Source organism: Lutra lutra, chromosome 12, assembly GCF_902655055.1.
Source record: "Lutra lutra chromosome 12, mLutLut1.2, whole genome shotgun sequence".
Lineage (NCBI taxonomy): Eukaryota > Metazoa > Chordata > Mammalia > Carnivora > Mustelidae > Lutra > Lutra lutra.
In genome coordinates, this window is record NC_062289.1 from 38189284 (window position 1) to 38210684 (window position 21401).

The following is a 21401-nucleotide window of genomic DNA, read 5'->3' on the forward strand; positions in this document are numbered from 1 at the left end:
TTTTACAGAAACTCTAGGGGAAATTCACATCTCCAAAATCCTAAGCAAAGGGAGGAGTCTGCTAACAGTGACAGCCTTCTTTTCTTTCTCCAAAGCTGCACATTCCCGTTAATTTGTTACCAAATGTCCTTTTCACGCAATATATCATTGTATCAACCAACATAAGAGAACAGGCCCCACATATTTCAGCACACTTAGAGAAAGCATACTCTGAAGTTGATCCATTTAACCATATTGGTGAACGTCCATGAGCTATCATTTGTTTTCTACCATATTATAATGGACAGGTTTACAATATGAGATTTTAAAATCTATTTATTGTATGCCTTTCATCCTATTCAAAATCAGGCGAGGAACGAATATTGTGTTATTCCCATGCATCTGGTACTACACTAGCTCATTTGTACCAATAACTTCCTCAGATTGGGAATGTCTCTCTTGTTTCCCATGGAAACTTAAAATGTATTAGAATCTATCACCGAGAAATGAACTCATCTTAAAATCAATTTCTCATCTGAGTATGCTGAGCAAACCTCTGTGGGTACAACGCAGCCACCGCAGTTATATGCACAGGTGGCGTGGCGCTCTTCAGATTCATATTTCTAGAATCCTATGGGAATAGCTTTCTCAGAAGTCTAGTTTTAAATTTTTTAAAAAGATTTTAATTTATTTATTTGAGAGTACGGGGGAGGGGCAGAGGAAGAGGGAGAAGCAGACTCCTGATGAGCAAGGAGCATGACAAGGAGCTCAATCCCAGGACCCCGGGATCATGACCTGAGCTGACGGCAGACACTTAACTGACTGAGCCACCCAGGCGCCCCAGAAGTCTAGTTTTAGAACTGAACTCATAAACATTTTACAGAACAAAAGGAATAGGGTTAACAAGGAAACAAAAACTCATAAATAAGAGACACTTTCAGTGAGTGTAGGTAATACCTTTTTTTCTTTCAATAGGCTGCAATACATTTACATTTTCCAAATCAGCCTTTACTGAAAAGGGCCAAGTTTTAGCCTACACATTTAAAAAAAAAAAAAAATCCAATTTGGTGGATTTAGTGAAGTGGGTCATGGACTGAACTGTGTCTTCCCCAAAATTCATGTGTTGAAGCCCTAAGCCCTAGTACCTCAGAATGTGACTATATTTGGAGTTAGGGTTTTTGAAGAGGTAAGTAAAGTAAAATGAGGTTTTACTAAGCCAACATGAGTGGTGTCCTTATAAGAAGCAGAAGAGAACTAAGGATGTTTGTGCACAAAGAAAAGGCCATGTGAGAACAAGGCAAGAAGGTAGCCATCTGTGGGCTGATGGGAGAGACCCCTCAGGACATATCACAACTGTCGGTACCTTAGTCTTGGACTTCTAGCCTCCAGAATGGTGAGAAAATAAATTTCTGTTGTCTAAGATGCAGTCTGTGGTATTTTGTTATAGCGGCCCTAGCAAACTGATACACAGTGAAAGAGATCAGAGAACATTGAAATAAAAAAAAAATTTTTTTTCCCAATATCACTTTTAGTTTAGATATTTTTGTGGGTTTTTTTTGCCCCCCCCCACCATTAGCTGCTTTCCTCATGTCAGTGAATTGCTGATGCTTGTCTTTATCCAGGTTTACCACTGTTCTCTGTGTAAAGCTAATACTTTACTTTTTCACCTACTTTATACTCCTGCACTAAATGTTCAACCTAAGGGCTAACTTATAATAGGTGATTTTTTTTAAGTAGCAAAAATATTCATTTTACAATTAAAAAAGATTTTCTGAGAAGTCCTAACAATTTTGTTTAAGGTAAGAGGGAATTTTATACCTATAGCACCATCAACATCCCATGATGTCAACAGATATTTTTTGTGTACCTGCTGTGCAGTAGGCACTGTGGTAGGTGCCAGAGATATGGTAATGAACAAGTTAGAGAAGCTCCCTGCTCTACAGAGAAGGCAGCTGGTCAACCAACCAGCTGACCAACCAATGGTTACAGTCACAGTAAGAATGAAATAAACATTACGCCATGATAGAGATTAGTATGGGAGGCCTCCTTGAGGAGATGCCTTTAATCTGAGTTTGGAAGCCAGAGAAGTAGCCTTTACATACATGTAAAGAGAATCAGTGCACACATGTGTGGCTGGACAGGGCAAGGGTAAAGTGGGAAGAATGTTCTTGGCACAGGGAAGAACTAGCATCATGGTCTTGAGGCAGTTTTAGGAACTGTTTTTAGGACTGATTAAAGTGGATGCTGCTAAGTATTGGGATTAAGTGGGAGAAACCCATGAGACTGGGACTGAGATAGGACAGGGCAAGGGCTGGATTGGGCACAGGCATGTAGACCTGGTGAAGGCTCTGAGTTTTAAACCAAGTGCAGTGGGAATCTATTAAAGGGTTTTAAGCAGGCAAGCCAATAAAAATTTAGACCTCATATATGAAACCTAGAAATGGCATCAAATATATAATTTCCTATACTTGAGAAAAACATAAAAAAAAAACAAATTTTAACCCATTTCTATGCGATCAGGGGTCTAATAACTAAGTGACAGGAATTGGTCATGACATCAAAGAATGGACAGGAGCCTTCAACTGCACTCCCTCTCTCCTTTATACAGGTTTTTTTTCCAGAGCTGAGAGCAATATGTCAGAAGCTTATGAATATGGCAAGTATCAAGGATATAATTATGGGTACAGTTAGAAGTTCCTGGCTGGTTTCCCATCTTTTTAGTTTGCCTGCTCCAATTAGTCCCTATAAACCTCTAACAAGGCCAGTCCTTGATGAGCTTTAGGGACAGGCAGAAAAAGCCCTCACCATATTACATTTTAATAACCCTTCTCCCCCATTGGAGAAGATGGTTGAAAACCATTAAGGCTTTTAAAACTTCACTGAATTAGGAAGACAGCAGGAATTCTCCCTTGAGCTACAGTGAATTGATGTGACTTATTTGACATCAGAACCAGCAAGGACACAGAAGTGTTTCTCTAATTTGTCAGTAGACTATTTACAAATGAGTCAGTTTCCCATTGTATTAAGTAGTTAATATGGGGAAAAGGCTCCCACACAGACTTAATCAGGAGCATATATGAATAATTACAAAACAAATATTTTAATTAAGAACAGCTATTAGGTTCCTGTTTGTAGACCATCTCATGAAGGATGTAGAGACAGAGAGCCTGAGGAATGGGGTGGAAAACAGATGGGACCCAGTGTCAGAAGACCTGTGTGCAAGCACTTGATAGCATGTGACCTTGGATAAGTCTCTTAACATGTCTAACATTTTCTTATCAGTGAAATGGAATTAATAATCTCCAAACTTATAGAGTTTTGGTGAGCAAATAATGTGTAAGAAAGGGCTCTGTAGTTTTTGAAGAACTTCATAAATGTAACATTTATTATTCATATTCTGGCTGCCATGATGAAATACAGGAGACTAAAGACAAAATTCTTGCTATTTTGAAGATTGTAATTAAAATGGAAAACCACAATGTGTAGACTAAATACAGAAATGATAACTTTAACAACCACCATTCCTATTAGTAGTATGCACTCAAATATCTGTTAGAATGAAATAAAAATAATGTAGTAGGATTTGCGGGGCACCTGGGTGGCTCAGTGGGTTAAAGCCTCTGCCTTCAGCTCAGGTCATGATCCCAGGGTTCTGGGATCAAGCCCCACATCGGGTGCTCTGCTCAGTGGGGACCCTGCTTCCCTTCCTCTCTCTGCCTGCCTCTCTGCCTACTTGTGATCTCTGTCTATCAAATAAATGTAGTAGGATTTGCAATTTCAGGAAACAGGTATGCAGTGGGGTAGATGCAGTGGGGAGTAGTGTCTAGAAAGATTCTAGAAAATCTTTCTGGGGGGGTGGAGCACGTGTTTATGTAGGTTTTATGATAGGTAAGGTAGCATGATTAGGAGCTTGGGATCCAGCAGATAATGGTTGAAGTCTGTGATCTACTGTTTCATAGCTATGTGACTATGGGAGAGTCATGTAAACTCTGTAAATTGATACTTTTATTTATCTATAAAATGGGGAAGAATGCATTTACTCTATGGGCTTACTCTAAGGACTAGGGGAAGTTTTGTAAATAAAGTTTTTACACAGTGCTTCACAGGAGGCATGTGCTTTTAAAAATGGTAGTTTTTATGACTATTACCCTTTCATATCTCACCAGAGTTGAAGGACAGTGAAGCATTATTAGCTATTAAGATGACAGAGAAGGTGAGAGATCACTACATCACTTCCATAATCATGGCCGGTGTAGGGAATTGTTAGGATCTAATTCAATACAGAGGAAAGAGGAGAAAAATGAGAAATTCAAAAGAGAAGTTGGAAATTTCTAAGGACAGAAAAAAGCATACAGAAATTTGGAGGGCAGCACCTCTTAACAAGGAGCTTGCTTTGCTGATCAGTCTTAAATTCTGCTTTATTTTCAAAATAAGTATCACCTCTAGCTTTCATTAAGTAGATGTGAGGTGTCTCTGTGGAGACAGTTTTACTGTCTTAAGTGACCATCAAGCCAATATGATCAATCACTTGAGTAGGGAAAAGGACTGGTAGCAACGAACTGGGAGCTTTTCTCTTTGGAGACTTCTTTGTTACAAATTTAATTAAGAAAAGGTCAAAGAAGAGTGGGAGAAGTAACTGGAGTGTGTTCAGAACTAGCGGGGAGAGGACCCAGTATGAGACCACGGCTTTGCCTTCAGACATGATTGAATCTGTAACAATAATACTCTTCTTTGAGGAATGTCAATACATTTTGGGGGGGGTGTAATTCAGTATTTAGTTCTGTTGTTTCAGCTGCCATATAACATTGGGGATCCAAACTCATTGGGAATAAGATTAAAGCAATCAGTCTTCTCTCTCACAGTTTTGAGAGGCTGAGAGGTAACAAAGAAGTGGAAGTTTTGGATCTACAAATTTGGCAACTTTGAACAAAGAGGTGGGGTCAGCTGAAGAGAGCTTTTTATTTTTATCTTCGTGAGGTGTAGGATAAAGTATACAATGAAAGTAGTGTGCTAGTTATATTTTTTAAAAAATACAAATTAAGATAAATATGTAACTACTAATAGATGTTCATCGATGTATCACCTAAAATCATCTCATGTACTAATTTTTAAAGAACAGTTCTATTCATCAGGAGCAGGAAACAGTTTAGGGAGGAGAGTTCTAGAAACAGAGGTGGTTAACAATACCAAGTGATGAAGGAGATTAGGACTGAGTAGTGGCCATCACATGTTTCAGGGATGCTTTTTGTGAAATAGTGGAGGAAAGGAGGCAGGCTATTTTAAAGGCAATTTAACCCATAGGTTCACTTAATATTTATAATGGCAGACACAACAACAAAACAAAACACCAGCCCTTAGTTCAGAGAAAGAGTTATTAAGCAAAATTCTAATATTTCTAAGGAACTGGTTTGCTAAACACATTTGCAAACACAGGAATCTAAACTAGACTGAAACATGATAAATACATAGTCTGTCCACTTATTTTCATTCAAATTGCAAGTGTGCATTTATTATCAAAACCAAGTAACTTCAACCATTGGGAGGAATCTCCTAGGTTGCAATTAAAAAAGAGAAAAACTGTACGAATGCCTTTATCCAAATATGCAGGGCTATCAGAATTTACACATTTGACACACATCTGGACGTAAGCTCTGCATATTCTTCCACTTGAAAGCAGACTTTATGAGGACGGTTCTCCAGAAATACTGGTAAGTCGGAGAAGAATTGAAAGACAATTTTTCCCACTGTTATCATTAAGGAAATGATTTCCATAGTATGATCCCATCCCATCACTTTCCCTCTTTTCATTTCTATCTTAAACGAACAGAGCATTGTCCTCCCAATCAGCAGAGACATCCACGACCTTGGAATAAGACAAATTCTTGCATCAGTATTGTGTGGTAATTTGACATGGCATGTGTAACACAGAACTGACTGGTGGAACCCAGAGCCCTGCGTCCACTGAAGGCTACTATAGAGCATGGCCTCCCCTTACACCACTTTTCCCTTTAGCTCTGATGAATTCCATGGTACATGAATGGCAAGTATCCAAACTAACATCATGAAAGGCGTCTTAACTGAATCAGTTAAAAAATGACTTAGTGACACCTGTGGCATCCATTTGCCCCTTTGCTGAGACTTCTTGACAAGGGATCAGATTGTTACCCTCCCTAATGACAGTGAAGCAGCCAAACCTGCACTAACCATGATGGGTTGTTCCGGAGCCTGTCGACATACAACCCGATGAGAACATGTTCATCAGCTAGCCTGTCTGCCACATTCAGGCTGTACTGTATCCTGAAACAGGGCAGGAGGAAGAAAGGGTGTTGGTAGGAGAGGCGAACAGAAGTAAGCACAGTAGGTAGGAGTGAGTTGTGATAGAAAAGGCATTTAGAAAACCAAGCAGGTAGAGGAAAAGTTAAGTTATGTTCTATGAAAAATCCAAGCAAAATCCAAGCAACGAAATACACAATTCCATTTCACTAATTAAAAAAAAAAATAAAAATTTCCATTTAGGTAAAGTAGCTTTTAAGAAAACAGATTTGCATTCTTCAAGCCACTAAAGCCACGAAATTCATCTGTACAGTAAACACATCGATTGGGTTGCAAGCAGAGAGTAAATATCCTTGGGAAAATCAAATCGAAAGTTTAGTCGTTTAAAAAAAAAAAAGAAGTCAGAGAAAGTGAATAACACAGATGTGTCTACACCAATGAACTACGTGGTACTGTTAGTGGGGTTATAATAGAGCTCCCTTTACTAAATCAAAGTTGGTCTTTCAAACGCAAAGCATTTTTGACACAAGAAATCTTCCTTTTTTAGTTTAGTTAATTCAGGCTTACAGTACACTCTGGCTTTAACTTACCCTTTGCCCTTCAGAAAAGCCGGAGCAGCCCTAGCCAGCAGTTTGTTCTGCTGTACTTCACTGTCCTTGGGAGGAGAGCTAGTTAATAAGATGGGAAAGCCAAGAAGAGCGTAAACACAGCGATGCATTCAAGAACAGAACTGGCTACAGAAGCTCCTGAGTCTAGAGCCAAGCTCCATTTGGACAGTTCTCTTGTTACCCTGAAAGGTTCCAGATGTTTTCAGATTTCCACAGAGTTGAACTAGGAGTAGAAACCTGGCCTGAGAACCATAACTGCAATCACACAAGCGTCCATGATCCCTGATTTGACCTCGCTATTTGCTTAAGCAACAGACTGCATATGCCTGAACGTAATGAAAATTCATTCAACATTCATTATGGACTATCATGTCAACGGCCCAATAGTTCACTAAGTGCTGCCAGCCTTTAGATCCCACTTAAAGAATATACTTCTCCAGTCTTCCCTATATTTTCCAACTTTCTGAGTTGAAGAGAGATTTGAAAATTACCTACAGACTGCGGTCCTATTAGAAGTGCTTTACTACTCCAGGCACAAGTCACCTGACCCTTGCTGAGAAGCTGTGAAGAAAACTTTCAGAGAAATAGAAATATATATTCATATTCCCTGGGTCTATGACTGGTGAACAGAGTCCTATCAATATAGCAAATTCTTATCATTTTAGGTTCATTATGAGGAACACTTATTTAGTAATTTAAATGATAGTTTTAAAAGTTTAAAGTGTGGTTTTATTAAGTGACCAACAGAAATAGAAATAATAATTAATAAAGTATGACCAACCAAAAGCCATCCAGGATCTACTGAGCATGCTTCGTTGGGAAAAATGGTATTGATCCTTAGTGATACAATTGGACTTTTAATGTGCTTAAAGGGAGGCCTGCTCCTTTGTAGGTTGATAATTTTCCCTCTAAAGCTGGTGGACTGAAAACTATCCTCCCACTCTTTACATGGAGAATACAACAATTAACTGTGTGACTTTGTTGACCAAATCTTTAATTTCTGGGGTTGAAATCACAAGGTGTTATCACAAACTTTCTTAACATTTCAACAGGTTCTAAATGTTATGTATGTATTAAGATGGCTTAGGGGCGCCTGGGTGGCTCAGTGGGCTAAGCCGCTGCCTTCGGCTCAGGTCATGATCTCAGGGTCCTGGGATCGAGTCCCGCATCGGGCTCTCTGCTCAGCAGGGAGCCTGCTTCCCCCTCTCTCTCTCTCTCTCTCTGCCTGCCTCTCCGTCTACTTGTGATCTCTCTCTGTCAAATAAATAAATAAAATCTTAAAAAAAAAAGATGGCTTATAAAGTAGTTAAAATCTCAAAAACTTCGACAAGTTTTAAGGATTTACTACAAAGTATCACTCGCTTAGACCATGGAGTACAAAGAAAATACAAACATGAAAACCAGTATCATGTTAGAATTATGCACATCGTAACTAGAATTCTTGTTTTATAATTATATATACTAAGAGATTACGGAAGTAGTGAGATCTCTGGCAAACTTAAAATCAAAATTGATTTATAAAGAGAATGTCTAGTAGAGAGTAGCTCTCATGTTTGTTGACTGTATGACCTCACTTAGCTTTGCAGGAATGCACCTATTACTTAAAGAGTACAACTGCACCTAAATGAAACTGACTTTAAAAATGAAATGATTAGTGTTCAAGGAGAATTCAAGTTCTTGATGAATATAATGAGTTTTTTCCAGCCTACTGATCTTCACCTTTGAAGATGATGAAGCTGCCCATCAGGATGAAATAGCCACCTTAAGCCATCATAGTTGGTATTTTCCTATCATCCCACCAAAGCAGCATTCCAAACCTTGCCTTCCAAAGCACATCCCTCTGTATTCATTATCCGGTAACGACAGTCTCTGATGCCCAATTACCACCTTCCCCAACTTCTCTCTTTTTAACTCAAGATAGATGTACCTACTATATAATTCATTTCAGATCCCTGCAAAACCACTTAAAAAGTGGTGTGAGATTTCAAAAATTCTTCCCTCCAAACTTAACCATTTCCATGCCTTGTTTTACCCCTTGGAACCCAGAGACTGTGATGGTATTTGATTCCTTAAATCCAAAACCTCGTGGTTGTGCAGGTACAGCCCCTGATACTGAATGCACAGGAAGAAAGAAAGGACTAGCAGAGAAAAGAAACACAAGAGCCTCAACCGGGAGGATGTGTTTGTGACCAGTTATGCCAGAGAAGTCTTATAGGTGGAAGGTGATATGTCACTTAAGTTTGCTTCTGGGTCACTGGAGGAGACCTGCTGGCTTCAGGAAGGGAACAGAGGCCCAGATTCTCCTTTGGTGGCCTTATTCTTTATCTCCCAATTCTTTGGGCTCCTCTTTCCTTTCCCTTCTCCATTTGCCCGTCTTCCCTCTTCTCTTCTTTTTTCTTTCTTCTTCCCAAATCCTTTCCTCCTTCAGAGGGAAGAGGAGCAGACATTCTCTCTGTACACATCTCTTTTCATTTTGTTATCATTTCCTTTGCATTAGCCCTTGCCAATGTTGGTTTGAAGAAATCATTTAAGATCTTTTATGTTCCGTCTGCCTCCCACATGAATTCTTGGGAAAATCAGTTCTTGGAAAATATGGAAATTACACTCTCATTTATGAATTTGTAGAACCATACTATTTACTTCATTTAGTTACAGCTCTTAGTATTTAGTGCCAAGAGCATTTCTGACTTTTAGTACTCACTGTCCACATAGTTTCTGGACTTCCTAGAAATAGTCTCAAATTCTTCTCCTCGTCATTTATTTCTGGGAAGCCAAAAATACGACCATGTGTAGAGGAAGCCAAGTTCATGATGAAGACAATAGTGGATCAAAATGAAATAGATCAAGAACTTGCAGAGTTGACATGGGAGGTAGTTTTCACTTAAAACTTGGGTCTATAAAGACTTTTCATGAGAAGTATCTTGACTAGATTTTCTTCTGCAGCTTCCAAGGAGTTCAAAGACAGAAAGCAAAGTGAAAGCCTTTTCTCCTGAGTTCTTGTGAAGATAGTCACAATATGTATGTAGTTCATTATAATTTCTTCAAAGCAACATACACTCACAATACTTTATAGAATACATTAGATGTTCAAATTTTCACTTGGTAGCTTGGTCACTTGTGTGGAGAAGTTAGGTGGTATTTCCAATTAGTTGCAGGCTTTGGGATCAGGCACATGGGCACCTACATTCTTCCCAAGAAGCGATGCTTCTGGAATGTCTGTGTGCCAGAATGCAACAACGGTTGGCACATAACTCCAGCTGTAGGATCCTCCCCTTCTTCCACGTGCCTTGTTTTAAAATCAAAATGCATTCTTTCTTCTACCCTCTGAAGCTGGGAACTATTTGGGGTTCCTCTTGACCACCTGTGATCAACTTTTTCTAATCTGAGTCCCAAGAAAAAGCAGGGTCACCATCTCTAAAACTATATGTACACATCTATTTTACTTGTCCCCCCCCTCGCCCCTACCCAGTCCTTGTCATCGTATAAGTTCATTCTTCTGCACACATACTAACATGAATAGGCGTGGGGACCATCATACCCTGGAGGGGATGACAAGGTAAATTTTGAAGTCTTATGTGTTTGGCTGAAAGAAAAGACATGGGAAATACTCCTTTAGATTTTATTTTTCCTAAAAATTTCTCTATGTTCTCACCAAACCTCTGGAAAAGAGCAACTTTATATAAAGATAAACATCCTTTTCCCAGATTTTTTTCATACACACACATGCAATGACACAATGGGTTCAGGGATGGTAGAGCAATTTCAAAATGTCTCATATTTATTGATTTTAAAATTCATCCTTGGTTTTGAAAGGCGACAACTAATGTCATATTTTTTGCTTAAGCGTAAAGATTTTTAGGGTGTTCTAAGGTAGCAAAATCATACACAAATGTTCCCTGGTTTTTGCTGAAACCTGAAATATAGTTTTAAAAGCCGTTCTTGCTTGGCTGTGTTACTATATTAGCTCTGGTCAAATTTTTTTTTTCTTTTATTAGACATGAAAATAAAGGATTTAAATAAAAGTTCTGGATGGAGTCTCACAGAGCAACAGTATTATATAAACAAATTATGCAATGTAAAATAATTATTATCACAGTGGCTAAACAGAAAATGATATTTGAATAATGGAAAATTAAAAGCATATTTTCATTTTTACTAATTTTAAATAATTGACAAACGTGTGGTGTTTGAACTGGTAACGGATGACTTGTAAGGTTGGCTTCCTTCTTAAGTAACTAACTGTTAATTGTGAATAAAATTTTGCTTCTCATGTAGGTATGTAAACACAAAACACACATATGTGTGTGTATAGCCATACATGTGTGTATGCATTCACACTTATGAAAATATGTTCATAATACATATGAACATATTATATGTTCATTCACATATGTCTATATATGTATGTACAATATATTATTTATATATGTCAAAACTTTTTGAACTGCACACTTATTTTAAATAAACTCATTGAATTATATATTAATTATATCTCAATAAAGCTGTTTTTTATTAAATTGCTTCTCACTATAACTAACACAGGCTAGTAACAAGGTCACTAAACTAATTTAACTAATTTAAAAGCAATAAAAAAAGGTCCACAAGTTGAGATAATTTCTGAAAAAATTCTGCTTTCCTTTCTATTTCTAGTTTTCAATATCTGAGATCTGAAACATAGACTATCTGCCACATGCAAATCAGCAAACTGGCATAAAAAACAGCTCAGTGTTTCAGTGGGAAAATTAGTTGTCATCAATTCAGGCTCACATAAAAGCTGAACCATCTTTTAAGTGGGTACCGTGGAGGAAATAATAAGAATTCTTAGGTCACATTTGATTCACTACATTTACTATGTTGTTCCCCAGATATCATTAAGCCATGTTCACTTACATTTTTGCCAAGAGAGCGTCTAGAAAACTTTGCTGGTTACAGGGCATGCGCAGAGAAGAACTAAAGTAACTCCAGTAAGAGAATAAAGGTTACTGAGTGAAGAAGAGAGGTGACTGGAGTTTTAATTATGTCCTAATATTTCAGTATAGGAAACAGAATGGAGAGTGAAGACCAGTTTAATTCAGGTTTGAACAAAACTAGCTTATTAGTGGAACTCTGGGGCTACATGGAATAAAGAATTAACTGTGTAGAGTACTTATTTCAAATTTCATGAAATTTCAGACAACATAACCAGAAAGTGTGAAAACAGTGAAGAAATCTTCAGGGTGGTTGATTTATATGTTTATCTATTTTATGATGTTTATTTATAAATTTATCTCTTTTCCTGACAAGAGAGGATGGTTTTTAATCTCAGAAAAAAATTAACCATGGAGAAAATGTTGGTTTTCAGAAGCCAAGGTTGAATTTGGTGCCTCAATTTTATTTCTATTTACTTTTTTTTTTTTTATTTTAAAGATTTATTTATTTATTTATTTGACAGAGAGAGAGCACAAGCAGGCAGAGAGGCAGGCAGAGAGAGAGGAGGAAGCAGGCTCCCCGCTGAGCAGAGAGCCCGATGGCGGGGCTCGATCCCAGGACCCTGAGATCATGACCTGAGCCAAAGGCAGCGGCTTAACCCACTGAGCCACCCAGGCGCCCCTCTATTTACTTTTGATTACCAAAGCACCAATGGCTAAAATTTAGTTTGGATGTTTTAAGTCTCATTAAAAATCTGGGTTGTTAGGTAAAGAATCTTTGGGTAAACAAAATGTTTGAAAAAACTGAAAAAGATTATAATGAATTAGCTTTTTTGTGGTTAAAAACCCAAACCAATCAACCAACCAACCAACCAACCAACCAGTCAACCAATAAAAATCTCATAAATGCTGCTCCAGGGGGAAGAATCAGGATTTGGAGAGTATTTGGGATGAGTGGTGTGCCTTCCCAATGTGTGCTACTGAGTCATATACAGTATTAGCTATTAACCAAATGGCACTGTGACAAACCAGAAAATAGCCCATTAGACAGTGTTCGACACACTCTATGAATCATATGCAATTTTCTGACATTTGGGAGAGTGATAAGATCTGGCTAGATGTTATATATAATAGCCAAAGTGATTCCTTTCGTGACTAGTTACTACTCTAGAGGTTCCATTTATGAAAGTATCTGTGAACCTACAAGAGATGGTTCTAAAATTGGGGGTAAAAGAAGGTAGCCATTCAAACTTTGGCAATGTCCTTAATGTGGTAGTGAAGACGATGGCCATAATTAAAGAACCTTACTTTACATGGGATAAGACTGCTTCATTTTCTCACATAAATGACGCAAGGATTGTATCAAGATAATTAAGATTTTACGAAGGGGGCGTGATGCCAGCAAAGATAGCCAATGGGCAGGGGTACCTCACTGAGGGTTGTGAAGGGTCCTTGCAGTACTGTTTGCAATGATGATAGCCAATCTTTGATAGGTGTACATAATGTTGCTGCCACACCATACATGGCCCCTGGAGCTCTTTTTCCAGTGGTAATGAGAGAGTTCCATTGCTCCAGCATTTTCTCCCTATAAATTTATGCATTTATAATAATCTGGGTTTAAAGATATGGTCATGATCACAAAAACAAGTGAAGTGAATTAGTCCACGAATTGTGTCCTTTGACCTACACTGTACCTAACAGCACACACAGGCCCACACACACACGCATGAAGACTTCCGAAGTTTAAGGGTGGGTGCCTTTGAGAATTCCCTCTTTCCTTTCAAGTAAGGGAAAGGTGAATCAAGCACATAGCTAGAAATGGAAATAAGAACAGGGCTGCGACAGATGGTGGTGGTAACCAGAGTTATACACTTGTGAATCTGTGTGAGGTAGATTGCTAGGGTGTCAAAGGACTTCAAAGATATACCCCGGTGCCTTCTGAAGATCAAAGTGATATGCTTGTAAAGGACTCTAGGTGAGTCATTCCCGGAGTCTGTATGAGGATTCTGGAGTGGTGATTTCAATTCATCCTCATTTTGCTTTATTGTTCCAAGATCTCTCACAACACGAAAGACCCAAAACTCAAGCTAAATAAAGTATCTGTATGCCAAACCTCCCTACTTTCTCAATGCTGCCTTGACACTGATCTTGGCTTGTTGGTTTCAGGCTTCACCTGATTTTTATTTTTAATTTTCAAAAAAGATTTTATTTATTTATTTATTTGAGAGAGAATGAGCAGGGGGAGGGGAGAGAGGGAGAAGCAGACTCTCTGCTGAGCAGAGAGCCCAAGGGGGACTGATCTCAGGACCCTGGGATCATGACCTGAGCTGAAGGCAGACACTTAACTGACTAAGCCACCCAGGAGCCCCGATTTGATCAGATTTTAAAAAAAGGGCCATTGGGTTTGGGCAGGAGTGGAGGGCAGAGCTCTAGGTCATATTTCTTTGGTTCAGTTCCAAATGTAGGAAGAACAGGACCTTTAATTTATGCCTGCTTTTGGCACAATAGGTTTCCATCAACCTTTGTGTATGGACACGGTTAAGAAATAAACAGGGGGTCACCACCAGCATTATCAAGTGATAGAAATTAAGCACTGAGGGTATGAATTGGTTTTGCAATTGTTCCTGTGATAGGAATCAGACTGCCTTACCTGGGAGGAAAGTGGCCCAGGCCCAGTGAGATAGTAAGGTGTAAATTCTCAAGTCCTTTACTACAATAATGTGGTCCAGCCATGGGACCTTGTCCCAGTCTTACCCTGTTAGTGCTACAGATCAATCACTCCGAGAGGCTCTTTGATTCAAGAATCTACGAAATCACCTTCTGGGGTCTTGCAGACTCTACAAAAGCAGAGACTCCTCCAAAGAAGAAGACCCAGGTTGGTAGTTTTCATATGTATGGATCTCATAGATATTGCTATGAGGCTGTGAAGTCACTAACAGAAGCGGAACAGAGAGGGGAAGAGCCGACAAGGCCAGCTCTGGTTGAACTTCTCAATGGAATCTCATGAAGCCCCAGAAGATGTCGCTATCTCTATGGAGACGCACTAGAAGAGGATTTTAGTGACAGAGTGTGATGGCCGGTAGTCTAGCTATGGCACTACGAGCTACAGTTAGTGTTTCAGAGCAGCGATACTGACCGTGGGCTGTGGTCAAGCTGACTGATGTACAGCTTTATGAGCGAATGCTCCTCAGCCCCAGGGCTGGATGCACTTAGCCCCTCAGGTAACCTGAGGGGTGCAAACAATGAGACCTCGTTAAAACCCTCCACGGACAGAGCAAGGCCCACTCAGAGAGGAAAGATGTTCAGTGTACACAGCTTTATTGAACAGCACCCTTGAAACAGAAATCAAAGGCTAACCTCCATGGTGAGAGATAGCAAGGCTCGCAAACTTGAAACAACATATCTGTGGTTCACAGGGAACATTCCAGAAGGACTGAAAATGGGAAAAAAAGGGAAATAATCCTAGTTTGGGTTAATGGGTACCACGCACCCTGGAGAACCAGAACAGCTCAAAGTATAATAGCAATATTTTAGAGGAGAGGAAGCCATGTTATCCATCTAGACGCATCCACCATAAGCACCGTCCGAGCTGAAATGATATAAAATGACCTTCAGTAAGGATGGGGTATAGCTCTGCTTTGACATTTGCAGAATGCAGGCTCTCCTAATAAAAGCACATCTTTCTCAACGTCATGCCAGATCTTCCCTAGCGAGAGATAATGGGCCTGCGTCCCTTCTAGACTTTACGGTGGGAAAGATGGTTGAACTCGCTGGTGGCTCTGCGAAGGAGTGCAAAAAGGAACAAATTGAGGGCCAAGACCCTGTCATTTCACCCTGGAGGTTATGCAGTTCAGTTTTGCCTCTGCATTTCCACTTGTTACGGACTTGCATAATCTATAGGGAGGCAACACCACGAACCACCGTGTCTTATTTATTATGTTAATTACAATTACAGGGAACATCTTCATCTCCTGTTCTTGCTGATGGGCAAATACAGGAATTTAGGGGAAAAAAACATCAGCAGCTTTCTGAGTCTCATTGTGTGCAAATCCTTACTTGAATGCACCAGGCTATTAGAAATTGGTATTTCAGAAACCTCTCCGGGGGGAGCAGACCGATTATATTCCTTTTACGAGACATGAAGTTGGTTTTTGTTTTGTTTCGTTTTGTTTTGTTTTCTGCTGAAAGGCACTTGAAATCTTATGTTCATTACTCACTCCAACTTTCCTTACCTTTGTTTCCGCTTTCCTGTGAGCCTTCTCTGTGTATTTATAAAATAAGTCACTGATACTTTATTCATGAGATTTGATCAAACAATTTGGAGAGCCTCTTGACCCTGCATATTTATCAAGCTAGCACTAAGAGTATTTGCTTCACCTGTTCTTTGCTCATGTGGGGGTGGATTTTTGTATAAAAATAGGAGACACCTTCTCGTTTTTAAGAAGTTCTTCTTACCATCCCTGAAATCACTTAAATGAAAACTATACTTCCAAGTTTGGTTGTCAGCCTCTAGCCTCAGGAACTCCAGAGCTCACCAAATTATAAGGTGAGATTTATAAGCTGTTTCAGAATGTACCTAATAATTTCTCATTGCATCTTGAAATTCCAATTCTCTCACTTAAAGGGGCCATTCCAAGTGCTATAAAGGTGACTTTCTCAATGACATGGAATACAGGTGTGTTGATCATAAAACTTAAACACACCCCACATTCTTACTGTGGGGAGATTGTAAATTCAAGTTTCCAGAAATTATATTCATCCCAAAAGCCATCCCAGCCAATCGTCAAAAGCATCCAAAGGAATGAAAGTGAAAATTTGTGACAGATACTTACAAACCAGTTCCTAACAATAATCTTCCACACCTGGCTTGCACTGGAATGTTTTTCTTAACACAGAATCAGGGGTTATTACCAAGGAGAAGGCTTATTTCATAATAAGATTGGAACTTACCTCCTGGTAATAAAAGGACTTCCTGAAGAGGGGACAGAGTGGGAGAAGAGGGTGTCATTCATGCTGGTTACAGGTCTGGGCGGCCTAAAACGAAGGACAATGTGGGGGGAAAGTTAAAACAAATAGAAGTCACAAGTTAAAAACTATCCACCACCTCTCCAGGAAAGGGGCTGGAATCAACACAGAATTTTATATCTTGCAATGAAATTCTTTAAGTGTTTTGGGAAGTTACATTTCCTTAAAAATGTGGAATGTCCAATAAACCTTAGGAGGAAAATCTCTGGACACCACAGGCATGTTTATCCATGAGATTTGAGCCTTGATGTTTCCTTGAGTCATATTCTTGAATGGAGCAAGGACTCTGAGGTAGCCTCAGGTCCACTATCTTCTCAAAGGAGAACCTCTAAAAAATTGATGATAAGCACAATCTATATCCTCTCAGAAAGCGGAAGTTCCAGAAACTTCTCCTGTGCTCCACATAACAATGGCTCTTTCTCAAGACATCTGGTCTGGAAGGAGCCAGTTGCAAAATCATATTGAGCCTGAATTGTTCTTGTTCTATGCAAAGATGCAGTCAAGCACACCAGGATTGTTATCTGGATGTTCTACACAATAGGGCACATAAGCAAGGCATCTAAACTTCCTTTCATATGACGAGAGAAAGAAAATAGCGTTCAGTATTTCTCAGAACTGTGAATGGCCTTAAAACCCAACTGCATGGGACCTGTCATTTCAAGTTGTATTTTTCATTTTAGCCTGTCATCCTGTTCCTGTCACTAATGTCTTCGTTCAGGCAAAATGATAGAGCTATGACACCTATCTCATTTCCAAGTGGTTTTTAGTCTTCTATTAGGTTCACTGGAATATGTTCCATGAGACGGGATTGAGAGTTCAGAATATGGGTAATGAGGCAGGGCATCATTCCGAGTCAGAGGAAATTTTGTTCTCACTATAGTTCTGTACTGGAGTTTGATGGAACAGAATTTGTGAACACCAGACATTAATCATGGTAGCCTACAGAATCTGTGTTGGCTTGATCAAGAGACAAAGTTTTAATGGTTTAGTTTCTACCTTAGGGAACCAAAGTTGGTTTTGGATTCCACAATGCAGAGATCCTGAGAAAAAGGTAGACTTGTTTATCCCAGTGTGTTTATGCGACTGGAAATGATGCTAAACAGGTTTTAAAAGGTCAGCACAATATGCAAAAATTCATTGAAACTTTTGGTTCCCAATACTTGGTGCTAAACAATGTTCAACGATTTTTACAGACATTATTTGCTGGGGGAGGTGGAAATAGCAGCCTCACTATTTCATCTACTCTAAACATATCAGCTGACATTCTGAAAACTATCTTAGTGTTTTGCATTACTTACGTAGGATGTGTCTTTGACACGTGAGGCTAGTTTAAAACTAATTCTCCCTTGAACACAACACTTTCACCTTGTAGGCAGGATGCGAATTTTATACAAATGTCCTCTGTGAATTTTGAAAAGTTAGGTAGATCAGATATTAAAACAGTGGGAATGAAATAGCTTTCTTTTAACTTTGCAACAAGTTGAAACCATCAACTTGACCAACATTTCTGGGTTTTTTTGAGTCTTTTTTAACTTTCCCATCGTGCTCTAGCTCTAGGAAATGAGAAAACAAGTCGACTTGGAATGCTTTTTAATTAGCCTGGTAAATTTACTCTGTAGAACCTGGTCACTGCCAAGCTGAAATTGCAGTTTCTTAGTAAATGGCTTCCTGTTTAAGGTTCATCATGGAGATGTTGAACTTGGGACACAGAATGACTAATCTTGGCACCAAATGGTGACTTTCAAAGGGACTGAGGTTCTTATTTCCTCCATCATCAAATGGGAAGTTACTTTATCTAATAACTAGGTCACACTGGGAATTTTAAATGTATTGATTCTGGTGAGAAAAGAAATAGCTCCACAAGATAAAGTCACACAGATCGACTGCAAAATTTTCCTTGTGGACAAGACCTTCACAGAGAACATTTTTTTTTTTTTTAAGATTTTTATTTATTTATTTGACAGAGGGAAAGAGACAATGACAGAGGGAATACAAGTAGGGGGAGCGGGAGATGGAGAAGCAGGCTTCCCACCGGGCAGGGAGCCCGATTTGGGACTTGATCCCAGGACCCTGGTATAATGACATGACCTGAGCCAAAGGCAGATGCTTAACAACTGAGACACCCAGCTGCCCTCACAGAGGATATTTTTATAAAATTGGCATTCATTTGTGACTAGAAAGTATTCCGCTTAAGACAGAGTTAGTTTTAAACTAGTTTGATGTTACTCACTTGTGTTCTGTCTCATAACCACTTATAATTATGATTACGTCTTTATAAGCACACAGGGGACTACTGAACTACTTACCAAGTGTCACTTTTGGCAGCAAGAAATTGAATGCAATAGAGACTGTTAATCATGGTAAAATTAACAAAAAATACAGCAGCTAAGGACAAATGCCAAAATACCAAAATGTCACTAAGTGGCCTTACATACCTATGGTAATTCAGAACGGCTACATGAACGGCATATTTTAAAATTAGAAGTCTGAGCTATCCCCATTAAAACAAACAAATAAACAAAAGAAAAAGACATGGCTATCTGATCAGAACAAAAACATCTGAATAATAATGAAAGAGAAAAATGTCTAAAACTAAAAATAGGAAAAAATTCTGGTCTAACAGAGATTGGACCTTCTGCACGCAGAATTTCTTGTATGTTATTTCAACAATTAAATGTTTTTCACAGTTTGCATTTTAAAATTAAGACATTCACTCTGATAAAATATATTATCCGTGAGTACACACCACTATTTTGATTTGAGGACTCTTTGGAGAATCTGGTTAAATATATGGAACTTTTCTCAGGAAAAGGCCCATTTTTGTAGAATTTTAAGGGAATCCCGAAACTCTGTGTGGAACTCAAATTGTGTAGAGAGCGCCCTCAGTGAGTTTAGTGAATAGTACGTCAAGTCAGATTGCCACTAGACAGGTAAAAATTTGTTTACTCGTTAGCCAGTTAAATACACACACCCACCAGCCAGAGCACGACTGGGTACAGGCCCTGGGCTATGTAATACCGCAGTGTGCCTGACCACGAACTTGACTTTTATTTCACTGTCTCATTTCCTAATTTTGTCTCCAAGTGGGAGGAAGCATCCTAATTCTGTTCTGCTGCAAAACTCTCAGAGTCAGGCTGTTCACATCTCTTGCTCTAGTTTCCTCACACCCATCAGCTCTGACTGAACGTCGTTCTCTGGACTGAAACTCCCAGCGGCGCTGGTAGGAAGTGACTGCACAGCAGAGCTCGGAGAGACGCTCTCAGTTACTTTGCTCATTTATTAGCAACATAGAGATTGTCTCCGGCGGGGGGCGGGGGTGCGAGGAGGGGACACTGTTGAGACCTTAATAAGAACAGCTCGTATGAGGTCGTTTTCTGCAAGCAACTGGCCCTCTGGGATACTCCCCAGATTTATTTATCCCTGGTTGAAGACTTATTTTTAGGATCAAAACTTCCAAAAATAAGTCAGTCACATTCTCCAGAATTGGCTTACATTCGTTTTTTGGATGCTTAGCCCATGCCAGCAACATAAGCCTCCAGGCTGTGTGTATCGCCGAAGGCAGTAAACCCTCCATGTACACTTGGGAGCAAACCAAGATGAGCCCCGTGGTATGTATACAAAGCCATAGACTTGACACAGCACAAATCATTGGATGGCATTTGCTTAGGTCCACCAGAGGAAAGAGTGACCGCTTTCATAAAGGTCTCTGAGCCATCATGGCGCCTCCGATGGATCACGTTCTGAACTTCCTGACGCACAAACTTTGTACTGGGGGGTTTCCAATACTGACAGGTCTGATCAGCTGCCTCTTGATGTCAACATGCAAACCGAGGTCCTGAGTGTGGCTGGTCCTATTGAACTGTGCGACACAAAAAGTGGTTTGTGTTGAGGGGGGAACCACCTTTTCTAGAGTCTTTCTGATGGTACCTGCAATGACGCAATTCCTAACTGGGCATGGAAGCAGATGGTGAACTTGCCAAGATAATATCCAGGAAGAAATACTTCTTCTCCCTCAGCCTCCCCTGTTATCTGGCCACCCAGGCCTGAGAGAGGCTCGAGAGCCTGAGGCTTCTGGAAGGTGGAAGGAATGGGCGGGAGCACCGTTTCTGCACATATCCCCCTCTGTCCACCAAACTCATGTAGACTTTGGAGAAAGAATTTTTTAAAGTCTGTTTTTGGATGTTCTGAGGAATTTTACCACCAACTTCCCCTTTCCACCTTCCCATGTATGGGCCATGATTCTTCTAAAGTTGTGCAGTTTAGGATAAGACAACAACGATTTTTAGATTTGTTGGTATCTTTAAGATGACTGGCTTTGCAGATAAATGAAACAAGGAGCTTTTATATTTGGGACTCAAAGCACAAGTGATATTAAGGTACAGTGTGCTTTAAAATTTTCTCATTATGGTTAATTTCATTGATTGTTACTGTCCAGTAAAACCTCTACTAACAACTGTATTTTATAATGATGCTTTTTGAATATTTTCTACCTGTAGGTGAATAACGTTAGTGTAGCATTCTTTACTTGTACATCAAGACAGAAGTACTGTTTACCCCTACAATAAAAGACTATAATTCTATTATTACTCTCTTTTTTATAACTTAAAAT

General features: G+C 39.4%; 1 protein-coding gene across 32 annotated transcripts in view; it reads right to left on the bottom strand.

Moving 5' to 3' along the window:
* Positions 1–21401, bottom strand: part of DTNA (dystrobrevin alpha) — a 369466-nt gene that overhangs the window by 46621 nt on the left and 301444 nt on the right. For 12 of the 32 annotated variants that reach the window (XM_047696397.1, XM_047696399.1, XM_047696400.1 and 9 more), the window contains 4 exons: positions 16718–16801; positions 14904–14993; positions 6843–6920; positions 6184–6276 (listed from right to left, as the gene is read on the bottom strand). In XM_047696397.1, coding sequence (XP_047552353.1) covers positions 6184–6276; positions 6843–6920; positions 14904–14993; positions 16718–16801 — 345 coding nt within the window. Of the gene's footprint in view, positions 1–6183; positions 6277–6842; positions 6921–14903; positions 14994–15068; positions 15357–16717; positions 16802–21401 lie in introns of those variants that run through there. The other 20 variants (XM_047696418.1, XM_047696417.1, XM_047696419.1 and 17 more) reach the window with 6 other exon arrangements.